Here is a 12,632-nt window from a genome sequence, read left to right on the forward strand (position 1 = left end):
GGTCGCAGTTGTAAATGAGAACTAGCCTACCTGGTTAAAAAAAGGTTAAATAAAAAATAAACACAATAAAAATACAAACAAACCATTTCTGAATGTGGGGAGGGACATGTCCCCTCATTCTGTACGTTGCGCCCATGTATGTAGTGCTTTTCTAGGACCCACAGGCATGAAGTCCAAGTAAATATAAGATGTTTTAATGCTTACATTGAGTGCACCTGCTTTACAAACTTTTCTGTAAAGTCTGATTCAATCAGTGCCATATGTACACCATAAGATGATTTTTTTCAGGAGAAGAGGAATTTTCTAGACATGTGGTGTTTTCTACACCCACCGTGCTTACTATAAACTCTCTAACAGTTTTCTCTCTTTTGTGTGTCTCTATTCTAGATCCTTGGTGAATTATTGATTAAATGACTCAGACTGTAAATGAACAAGACGTGTACCCTGGACCAAGTCTCCAATATTATCCAGAATGCATCCAAGGAGAACCAGGAAGGGGCTTGCCCCACAGAACCCACCCCAGTAACCTCTGTCTGGGTCCCACCCCACCCGGATGGCCTCCCAACCCCCCTGTGAAGCAGTCCGCACCCTCTCAGCAGAGGTGCAGCCGAGGTCCTCCACCCCCATCTTCGCTCCAGTCCTCACTCCGCTCTGTCCATCTCTAGAATGAAGACAGCCAGTTGGGCCCGGCCCCGCTCCCCTAGCCCCCAGCCCCGACCACCACGCTCCCCCAGTCCTGGGCCCCAGCTCGTCCAAATGAGGCAGTACAGGCCTGGGGTGGGGGCGTACCCCTTCCTGTTCCCCTCGGTCATCAGCGCTCTGCCCCTGGCTAACCGACGGGCTTCCCCCCCGGCTCTGAGGCTGCAGGTCCAGCAGCCCTCCAGCAGCAGTAGTACTCCATCGCCTGCAGGTGAGTCCTGTCTGCAGAATGCAGTGCAGGGTCCTGTCTTTGGGGCTTTCAGTTAAGAAGCAGCCACTAAGGGGCCTTCCAAGTGGCGTAGCGGTCTAAGGCATCGCAGTGCTTGAGGCGTCACTACCCGGGTTTAATCCCAGGCTCTGTCACTACCGCGTGACCGGGCAGTCCCATAGGGCGGTGCACAATTGGCCCAGCGTCGTTAAGCGATTGTTTGGCCGGGGGGGGCTTTATTTTACTTGGTTTTGCCGGGGGGGCTTTATCTACTTCCCCAGAGTCAGATAAACTCGTAGGTACCATTTTTATGTCTCCACTCGTGCATCAATGGCTGGAATTCTATGGTAACTGCTAGTTAGTTTTGGCTCGCGAAACTACCTCTAACTTCCTTACTGGAAACAGAGAATGTATTGAGATAGTTTGGGAAGTAGCCCCATATGCAAGCCCTCCTCAGCTTCTTGTAAATTATAGAACATCAGCCTATTTTTCTGTATTCACTAGGAAACTAAGATAGCCATGGAGGCAGTCAACTGCTCAGAGGTAGGAGTTGAAAGCGAGGAGAGGAGAGGAGGAGAGGTTGATAGAGGAGAGGTAAGGGAAGAGAGGAGGGAGTAGGGGAAGTCAGACTAATAAACATATCCACCAGTAAATAATCGTAGAGCAGTATATTATATTCACACTGTAATTGGCCCCTAGTGTCTCTCTGCACCACACTGATGAGACTGTGTGTGTCAAAATATCACAGCTGCAGGGACATTTTGACAGTCAGTGTCCTGGGATTGCAACCCCACCTTTGTGCCACTGTTTTCTAAACTTTCTCCTACACTCTGATTCCTTGAACCCCCAAACCTGCTCCAACATGAAACAAAGCTGGCAGCTCCAGCAGGTTCACCCCAGGGGATAGCTCACTCTGCCAACCCAGAGAGGAGGCACTCTGAGGCAGCCTGAGCCCGCTCCTTCCTCCCTCTGGGGTGTAGTGTAAATAATAACAGCATGAGAATGTCATGTCACTGCAATTAAGTTTATTCTCACAATCTCTCGCTCTCTCGCTCAATTCAATTAAATTCAATTAAATTCAAGGGGCTTTATTGGCATGGGAAACATGTGTTAACATTGCCAAAGCAAGTGAGGTAGATAATATAGAAAGGTGAAATAAACAATACAAATTAACAGTAAACATTACACATACAGAAGTTTCAAAACAATAAAGACATTACAAATGTCATATATATATATATATATATATATATACAGTGTTGTAACAATGTACAAATAGTTAAAGTACACAAGGGAAAATAAATAATCATAAATATGGGTTGTATTTACAATGGTGTTTGTTCTTCACTGGTTGCCATTTTCTTGTGGCAACAGGTCACAAATCTTGCTGCTGTGATGGCACACTGGAATTTCACCCAGTAGATATGGGAGTTTATCAAAATTGGATTTGTTTTCAAATTCTTTGTGGATCTGTGTAATCTGAGGGAAATATGTATCTCTAATATGGTCATATGTTGGACAGGAGGTTAGGAAGTGCAGCTCAGTTTCTACCTCCTTTTGTGGGCAGTGTGCATAAAGCCTGTCTTCTCTTGAGAGCCAGGTCTGTCTACGGCGGCCTTTCTCAATAGCAAGGCTATGCTCACTAAGTCTGGACATAGTCAAAGCCTTCCTTACGTTTGGGTCAGTCACAGTGGACAGGTATTCTGCCACTGTGTACACTTAGGGCCAAATAGCATTCTATTTTGCTCTGTTGTTTTGTTAATTACTTGACACATTGGAAATAATTATCTTTTTGTTTTCTCATGATTTGGTTGGGTCTAATTGTGCTGCTGTCCTGGGGCTCTGTGGGGTGTGTTTGTGAACAGAGCCCCAGGACCAGCTTGCTTAGGGGACCCTTCTCCAGGTTCATCTCTCTGTAGGTGATGGCTTTGTTATGGAAGGTTTGGGAATCGCTTCCTTTTAAGTGGTTGTAGAATTGAACAGCACTTTTCTAAATTTGATAATGAGTGGGTATCGGCCTAATTCTGCTCTGCATGCATTATTTGGTGTTCTACATTGTACGCGGAGGATATTTTTGCAGAATTCTGCATGCAGAGTCTCAATTTGGTGTTTGTCCCATTTTGTGAAGTCTTGGTTGGTGAGCGGACCCCAGACCTCACAACCGTAAAGGGCAATGGGCTCTATGACTGATTCAAGTATTTTTAGCCAGATCCTAATTGGTATGTTGAAATTTATGTTCCTTTTGATGGCATAGAATGCCCTTCTTGCCTTGTCTCTCAGATTGTTCACAGCTTTGTGGAAGTTACCTGTGGCGCTGATGTTTAGGCCAAGGTATGTGTAATTTGTGTGTGCTCTAGGGCAACAGTGTCTAGATGGAATTTGTATTTGTGGTCCTGGCGACTGGACCTTTTTTGGAACACCATTATTTTTGTCTTACTGAGATTTACTGTCAGGGCCCAGGTCTGACAAAATCTGCGCAGAAGATCTAGGTGCTGCTGTAGGCCCTCCTTGGTTAGTGACAGAAGCACCAGATCATCAGCAAAGAGTAGACATTTGACTTCGGGATTCTAGTAGGGTGAGGCCTGGTGCTGCAGACTTTTCTAGTGCCCGCGGCAATTCGTTGATGTATATGTTGAAGAGGGTGGGGCTTAAGCTGCATCCCTGTCTCACCCCACGACCCTGTGTGAAGAAATGTGTTTTTTTTGCCAATTTTAACCGCACACTTGTTGTTTGTGTACATGGATTTTATAATGTCGTCGTATGTTTTATCCCCAACACCACTTTCCATCAATTTGTATAGCAGACCCTCATGCCAAATTGAGTTGAAGGCTTTTTTGAAATCAACAAAGCATGAGAAGACTTTGCCTTTGTTTTGGTTTGTTTGGTTGTCAATTAGGGTGTGCAGGGTGAATTCATGGTCTGTTTTACGGTAATTTGGTAAAAAGCCAATTTGACATTTGCTCAGTACATTGTTTTCATTGCGGAAATGTACGAGTCTGCTGTTAATGATAATACAGAGGATTTTCCCAAAGTTACTGTTGACGCATATTCCACGGTAGTTATTGGGGTCAAATTTGTCTCCACTTTTGTGGATTGGGATGATCAGTCCTTGGTTCCAAATATTGGGGAAGATGCCAGAGCTAAGGATGATGTTAAAGAGTTTTAGTATAGCCAATTGGAATTTGTTGTCTGTATATTTGATCATTTCATTAAGGATACCATCAACACCACAGGCCTTTTTGGGTTGGAGGGTTTTTATTTTGTCCTGTAACTCGTTCAAGGTAATTGGAGAATCCAGTGGGTTCTGGTAGTCTTTAATAGTTAATTCTAAGATTTGTATTTGATCATGTATATGTTTTTGCTCTTTGTTCTTTGTTATAGAACCAAAAAGATTGGAGAAGTGGTTTACCCATACATCTCCATTTTGGATGGATAATTCTTCGTGTTGTTGTTTGTTTAGTGTTTTCCAATTTTCCAAGATGTGGTTAGAGTCTATGGATTCTTCAATTACATTGAGCTGATTTCTGACGTGCTGTTCCTTCTTTTTCCGTAGTGTATTTCTGTATTGTTTTAGTGATTCACCATAGTGAAGGCGTAGACTCAGGTTTTCTAGATCTCTGTTTTTAGTTGGACAGGTTTCTCAATTTCTTTCTTAGATTTTTGCATTCTTCATCAAACCATTTGTCATTGTTGTTCATTTTCTTCGGTTTTCTATTTGAGATTTTTAGATTTGATAGGGAAACTGAGAGGTCAAATATATTGTTTAGATTTTCTACTGCCAAGTTTACACCTTCACTATATATATTTTTTAACCTTTATTTAACTAGGCAAGTCAGTTAAGAACAAATTCTTATTTTCAATGACGGCCTAGGAACAGTGGGTTAACTGTCTGTTCAGGCAGAACGACAGATTTGTACCTTGTCAGCTCGGGGATTTGAACTTGCAACCTTCCGGTTACTAGTCCAACACTCTAACCACTAGGCTACCCTGCCGCCCCAGTCCAGTGCAGTGGAACGTTTTACCCAGGAAATTGTCTAGAAGGGATTGAATTTGTTGTTGCCTAATTGTTTTTTGGTAGGTTTCCAAACTGCATTCCTTCCATCTATAGCATTTCTTAATGTTACTCAGTTCCTTTGGCTTTGATGCCTCGTGATTGAGTATTGCTCTGTTCAAGTAGACTGTGATTTTGCTGTGGTCTGATAGGGGTGTCAGTGGGCTGACTTGGGAACGCTCTGAGAGACTCTGGGTTGAGGTCGGTGATAAAGTAGTCTACAGTACTACTGCCAAGAGATGAGCTATAGGTGTACCTACCATAGGAGTCCCCTCGAAGCCTACCATTGACTATGTACATACCCAGCGTGCGACAGAGCTGCAGGAGTTGTGACCCGTTTTTTGTTTGTTATGTTGTCATAGTTGTGCCTAGGGGGGCATATGTGGGAGGGAATGCTGTCACCTGTGTTTGTCAGGTGTTTGTTCCCCTGTGTGCTGAGGGTGTCAGATTCTTGTGTGTGTGTCTCTCTCTCTCTCTCTCAAGCTGTTCATACTGTTGCTTTCTGCTAGCCAAACAAAGGCTTCTTAGACAACCTGTTTATTCTCTTTACCTGTATTACACTGGAGGTTGGTGCCACCCTAATAAGGGAGGACGGGCTCGTGGTAATGACTGGATCGGATTCGGTGCAATGGTATCAAATACATCAAACGTGGTTTCCATGTGTTTGATGCCATTCCATTCGCTCCGTTCCATCCATTATTATGAGTTTTCCTCCCCTCAGCAGCCTCCATGGCTGTATTAATATTTAAAGGTTGCTTGTGCAGAACTTGATAATTAAATCCTCAAAATTAAATATACAAAAATGATCGAAAGCAGCATTATGTTATGCTCATCGAACACTGTACAAGGGCAATAAGTTAGGGGATATACAGTGCATTTGGAAAGTATTCAGAACCCTTGACTGTGACGCTCCCCATTCAAGTTGACAGAGCTTGAGAGAATCTGCAGAGAAGAGAACTCCCCAAATACAGGTGTGCCAAGCTTATAGCTTCATACCCAAGAAGACTCAAGACTGTAATTGCTGCCAAAGGTGCTTCAACAAAGTACTGAGTAAAGGGTCTGAATATTTATGTAAATGTGATATTACTAAAAGCATATTTTTGCTTTGTCATTATGGGGTTGTGTGTTTAGATTGATGAGGAAAAAAGAAAATTGTATCAATTTTAGAATAAAGCTGTAATGTAACAACATTTGGAAATGTCACGACTTCCACCGAAGTTGGTTCCTCTCCTTGTTCGGGAGGTGTTCGGCGTCGCTGGTCTTCTAGCCATCATCGATCCACTTTTCATTTTTAATTTGTCTTGTCTTACACACCTGGTTTCAATTCCCTCATTACATGTTGTGTATTTAAGCCTCTGTTCCCCCCCATGTCCTTGTCTGGAATTGTTTATTGTAAATGCTTGTGCACGTTATGCTGGTGTGTAACGGGTTTTGTACCCATTGTATTGATTGTTCTGTTTATGGTGATTTTTATTATTAAACTGCGCCGTTGTAACACAGTTTTTGCTCTCCTGCGCCTGACTTCTCTGCCCTCAGTACCGCACCCCTTACAGGAAAAAGTCAAGGGCTCTGAATAGTTTCCGAATGCACTGTATGTATTCAATTCATATAACATTCCGCGGTAAAGTCAATGGCCAGACAAAATTGAGATGAGAATGGGGCAACAATTACCATCAAACCATGAAAACGAAACCAGTTAAAATAATAGCTCTTCCTTTGGAGTCTTTTAAGGAAACTCTGGCTCAAAGCTGTTTTCTTACACACCGATTGGAAAAATTAAGATGCACAATAACGTCTTTCTGTCTGAACTTTTGATGTTGAGTGAAGTGAGATTAGCCTAGTTATCAGCCTAGTCATAGACTGTGAGACTGTGGGCAGGTGTGTGTGTTTGTCTGTGCGTGCGTGTGCTGAGATATTTGTGTGTGTGACGGTGAGACAGTGGGCAAGCAGATAAATAAATACAGAGAGATAAATCTGAGAAGAATCGGTGTATCTCAGACTCCCTTGGGAGGGTCACCTGATCAACATGTACTGTTTGTACTCTTCTTTGGTGGTGGCCAGGTACTCCCAATGGCCCCCCTCTCTCTATCTCAGGTACCCCTACACTACACACTAAACCTCCCCCTCTATCTCTCAGTGGGGGGTTGCAGGATCTCCTCTCCTCACTCTGGGGAACTCCAATGACCCAGTCAAGATCAGGAGTGTTACTGTATTAGAGAGAGAGCAAACACACTCACGAACACTATTTTATATTTTTAAAATCCAATTTCCTTTATTTTGCCAGGTAAGTTAATTGAGAACAGAATAGACAGTCCATGCTTTTGTATGCTATATAAAGTATAGGATGGATTGAGTTCTATATTAAAAGGTGGCTATTGATATGTAGCCTGGTAGAACCCAATATGGGCCACAGTGTGGTTAAAAAAATTACTTTCTCAGCATGTTGAAGACTGAGGTCTGGATCCTGTCTTCTCCAACATTCTATCTTCCACCTCTCTAGCTGTCTGTCAGAGTTTCCTCTTTCTGGGCACTTCCTATTTCTCTCCATCCCTCCATCCCCACTCCACCAGGATGACAGGAGGGTTACCTTGTCTCTCTCTCCATCTGTCATCCTTCATCCCCTCCAACCCTCCTTCCCCTCGTCTCTCCTCCTGTCAGTATGTTACCTGTGCATAACCCTGGGTCTGGCTGCTCTGCATTGCTTAGTCTTTTCAAAGCCTTCAATCGGAAATCTGTATTTTTGGACACCGATTTAGCCGATTCTAATTTTTTACACCTTTATTTAACAAGGCAAGTCAGTTAAGAACACATTCTTATTTTCAATGACGGCCTAGGAACGGTGGGTTAACTGCCTTGTTCAGGGGCAGAACGACATATTGTCAGCTCAGGGATTAGGATAGTCCAACGCTCTAACCACATTCCTCACGAGGAGCCTGCCTGTTAAGCGAATGCAGTAAGCCAAGGTAAGTTGCTAGCTAGCATTAAACTTAGCCTATAAAAAACAAATCAATCAATCATAATCACTAGTTATAACTACACATGGTTGATGATATTACTAGTTTATCTAGCGTGTCCTGCGTTGCATATAATCGATGCAGTGCGCATTCGCGAAAAAGGACTGTCGTTGCTCCAACTTGCACCTAACCATAAACATCAATGCCTTTCTTAAAATCAATACACAGAAGTATATATTTTCAAACATGCATATTTAGCTAAAAGACAGGTTAGCAGGCAATATTAACCAGGGGAAATTGTCACTTCTCTTGCGTTCATTGCACACAGAGTCGGGCTATATGCAACAGTTTGGGCCGCCTTGCTCATTGCGAACTAATTTGCCAGAATTGTACGTAATTATGACATAACATTGAAGGTTGTTCAATGTAACAGCAATATTTAGACTTAGGGATGCCATCCGTTAGATAAAATACGGAACGGTTCACTGAAATAATAAATATTTAGTTTTTGAAATTATTGTTTCCGGATTCGACCATATTAATGACCTAGGGCTCGTATTTCTGTGTTATTATGTTATAATTAAGTCTGATTTGATAGAGCAGTCTGACTGAGCGATCGTAGGCATCAGCAGGCTCATAAGCATTCATTCAAATCTTTGCGCTGTTTATGACTTCAAGCCTATAAACTCCCGAGATTAGGCTGGTGTAACCGATGTGAAATGGCTAGCTAGTTAGCGGGGTGAGCGCTAATAGCATTTCAAACGTCACTCGCACTAAGACTTGGAGTGGTTGTTCCCCTTGCTCTGCATGGGTAACGCTGCTTTGAGGGTGGCTGTTGTCGATGTGTTCCTGGTTCGAGCCCAGGTAGCGGCGAGGAGAGGGATGGAAGCTATACTGTTACACTGGCAATACTAAATTGCCTATAAGAACATCCAATAGTCAAAGGCATATGAAATACAAATGGTAGAGAGAGAAATAGTCATATAATTCCTATAATAACTACAACCGAAAACTTCTTACCTGGGAATAATGAAGACTCATGTTAGAAGAAACCACCAGCTTTCATATGTTCTCATGTTCTGAGCAAGGAACTTAAACGTTAGCTTTCTTACATGGCACATATTGCACTTTTACTTTCTTCTTCAACACTTTGTTTTTGCATTATTTAAACCTAATTGAACATGTTTCATTATATATTTGAGGCTAAATTGATTTTATTGATGCATTATATTAAGATAAAATAAGTGTTAATTCTGTATTGTTGTAATTGCCATTATTACAAATACATTTTAAAAATCGTCCGATTTATTCGGTAGCGGCTTTTTTATGGTCCGCCAATAATCGGTATCTGCGTTGAAAAATCATAATCGGTCGACCTCTAGTTTTGTCATACTGTGGTAGTCTTTGTGCTACTGAGAGTTGTGTGGTCTGGGGACACAGTAGGTTACTGAAAAATGTCTGGTACTTCATTTTTTCAGGTTACTTTAACTCTGAGATGGTGTTTGATGGCACTGGAGGGGATGGCTGCCCTTTTATGGGCTCTTAACCAACCATGCTATTTTGTTTGTTTTTTCGCATCGTTTAACTTATTTTGTACATAATGTTACTGCTACCGTTTCTTATGACCGAAAGAGCTTCTGGACATCAGAACAGTGATTACTCGCCTTGATCTGGACGAATAATTTTTCTTTAATGAGTCGTACGAGAGGGATTTACTCCAAACAGGCCCTCATCCCCATCATTCGCTGGAGAAAGAGACTGAGGTATCGCGGAAGGAGATTGGGGTGCCTTTTGAGGATCCGGTGACGAGTGGCTAATCTTCCTTTGCCATCGATGCTATTGACCAATGTACAATCGCTGGATAATAAAGTGGACGAACTACAAGTACATATATTCTACCAACGGGACATTAAAAACTGTAATATCTTATGTTTCACTGAGTCGTGGCTGAAAGACGACATTAAGAACATACATCTGGCGAGTTATACACTGTATCGACAGGAACAGCAGCCTCTGGTAAGACAAGGGGTGTCGATCTATGTATATTTGTAAAAAACAGCTGGTGCATGATATTACAGTAAGGATGTATTGAGGTTTTGCTCGCCTGAGGTAGAGTATCTCATGATAAGCTGTAGACCAACACTATCTACCAAGAGTTTCTGTATTTTCCGTAGCTGTCTACATACCACCACAGACGGATGCTGACACTAAGACCGCACTCAATGAGCTGTATACGGCCATAAGCACCGTCCTGGTGCTCCTAGTGGCCGGGACTTTAGTGCAGGTAAACTTTAATCCGTTTTACCTCATTTCTACCAGAATGTTAAATATGCAACCAGAAGGAAAAAAAAAAACTCTAGACCACCTTTACTCCACACACAGAGACGCGTACAAAGCTCTCTCTCACCCTCCATTTGGCAAATCTGACCATAATTATATCCTCCTGATTCCTGCTTACAAGCAAAAATGTAAGCAGGATGCACCAGTGACTCAGTCAATAAAAAAGTGGTCAAATGAATCAGATGCAAAACTACAGGTCTGTTTTGCCAGCACAGACTGGAATATGTTCTGGGATTCGTCCGATGGCATTGAGGTGTACACCACATCAGTCACTGGCTTCATCAATAAGTGCATCGATGACGTCATCCTCACAGTGACTGTATGTACATACCCCAACCAGAAGCCATGGGTTACAGGCAACATCTTAACTGAGCTAAAGGGTAGAGCTGCCGCTTTCAAGGAGCAGGACTCTAACCTGGAAGCTTATAAGAAATCCTGCTATGCCCTCCGACGAACCATCAAACAGGCAAAAACATCAATAAAGGACTAAGATTGAATCGTACTACACCGGCTCCGCCACTCTTCGGATGTGGCAAGGCTTGCAAACTATTACGGACTACAAAAGGGAAGCATAGCCGAGAGCTGCCCAGTGGCACGAGCCTACCAGATGAGCTACAGTTGAAGTCAGAAGTTTACATACACTTATTTTGGAGTTATTGAAACTCGTTTTTCAACCACTAGAGAAATGTCTTGTTCACAAACTATAGTTTTGGCAAGTCGGCTAGGACAACTACTTTGTGCATGGCACAAGTCAATTTTCCAACAATTGTTTACAGACAGATTATTTCACTTATAATTCACTGTATCACAATTCCAGTGGGTCAGAAGTGTACATACACTAAGTTGACTGTGCCTTTAAACATCTTGGAAAATTCCAGAAAATGATGTCATGGTTTTAGAAGCTTCTGATACGCTAATTGACATCATTTGAGTCATTTTGAGGTGTACCTGTGAATGTATTTCAAGGCCTACCTTCAAACTCAGTGCCTCTTTGCTTGACATCATGGGAAAATATAAAGAAATCAGCCAAAACCTCAGAAAAAAATTATAGACCTCCACAAGTCTGGTTCATCCTTGGGAGCAATTTCCAAATGTCTGAAGGTACCACATCCATCTGTACAAACAATAGTACGCAAGTATAAACACCATGCGACCACGCATCCGTCATACCGCTCAGGAAGGAGACATATTCTGTCTCCTAGAGAGTAACTTACTTTGGTACGAAAGTGCAAATCAATCCCAGAACAACAGCAGAGGACCTTGTGAAGATGCTGGAGGAAACCGGTACAAAATAATCTATATCCACAGTAAAACAAGTTCTATATCGACATAACCTGAATGGCCCCTCAGCAAGGAAGAAGCCACTGCTCCAAAATTGGCTTAAAAAAAGCCAGACTACAGTTTGCAACTGCACATGACAACAAAGATCGTATTTTTTGGAGAAATGTCCTCTGGTCTGATGAAACAGAAGTAGAACTGTTCGGCCATAATGACCATCGTTATGTTTGGAGGAAAAATGGGGATGCTTGCAAGCTGAAGAACACCATCCCAAACGTGAAGCACGGGGGTGGCAGCATCATGTTGTGGGGGTGCTTTGCTGCAGGAGGGACTGGTGCACTTCACACAATAGATGGCATCATGAGATTGGAAATCATGTGTATATATTGAAGCAACATCTCAAGACATCAGTCAGGTAGTTAAAGATTGGTCGCGAATGGGTCTGGACAAAGACTCCAAGCATACTTCCAAAGTTGTGGCAAATGGCTTAAGGACAGCACAGTCAAAGTATTGGAGTGGCCATCACAAAGCCCTGATCTCAATCCTATAGAAAATCTGTGGACAGAACTGAAAAAGCCTGTGCGAGCAAGGAGGCCTACAAACCTGACTCAGTTACACCAGCTCTGTCAGGAGGAAAGGGCCAAAATTCACCCAACTTATTATGGGAAGCTAGTGGAAGGCTACCCAAAACATTTGACCCAAGTTAAACAATTTAAAGGCAATGCTACCAAATACTAATTGAGTGTATGTAAACTTCTGACCCACTGGGAATGTGATGAAAGAAATAAAAGCTGACATTTTTAAGTCTCTACTATTATTCTGACATTTCACATTCTTAAAATAAAGTGGTGATCCTAACTGACCTAAAACAGTGAATTTGTACTAGGATTAAATGTCAGGAATTGTGAAAAACTGAGGTTAAATGTATTTGGCTAAAGTGTATGTAAACTCCATCGACTTAAACTGTAAATTACTTCTATGCTCACTTTGAGGCAAGTAACACTGAAACATGCATGAGAGCATCAGTTGTTCCTGACGACTGTGTTATCACTCACTCCGCAGCCGATGCGAGTGACCTTTAAACAGTTTAACATTCACAAGG

General features: G+C 42.4%; 1 protein-coding gene across 1 annotated transcript in view; it reads left to right on the plus strand.

Annotated features, from left to right (window-relative positions):
* The first annotated feature begins 391 nt into the window (after positions 1 to 391).
* LOC109887187 (retinoic acid receptor beta) overlaps positions 392 to 12,632 on the plus strand; it is a 156,332-nt gene continuing 144,091 nt past the window's right edge. Inside the window, exon 1 of the mRNA XM_031788753.1 lies at positions 392 to 910. Coding sequence (XP_031644613.1) covers positions 667 to 910 — 244 coding nt within the window. The 5' untranslated portion in view covers positions 392 to 666. The remainder of the gene's footprint in view (positions 911 to 12,632) is intronic.

Source organism: Oncorhynchus kisutch, linkage group LG14, assembly GCF_002021735.2.
Source record: "Oncorhynchus kisutch isolate 150728-3 linkage group LG14, Okis_V2, whole genome shotgun sequence".
NCBI classification, from domain to species: domain Eukaryota; kingdom Metazoa; phylum Chordata; class Actinopteri; order Salmoniformes; family Salmonidae; genus Oncorhynchus; species Oncorhynchus kisutch.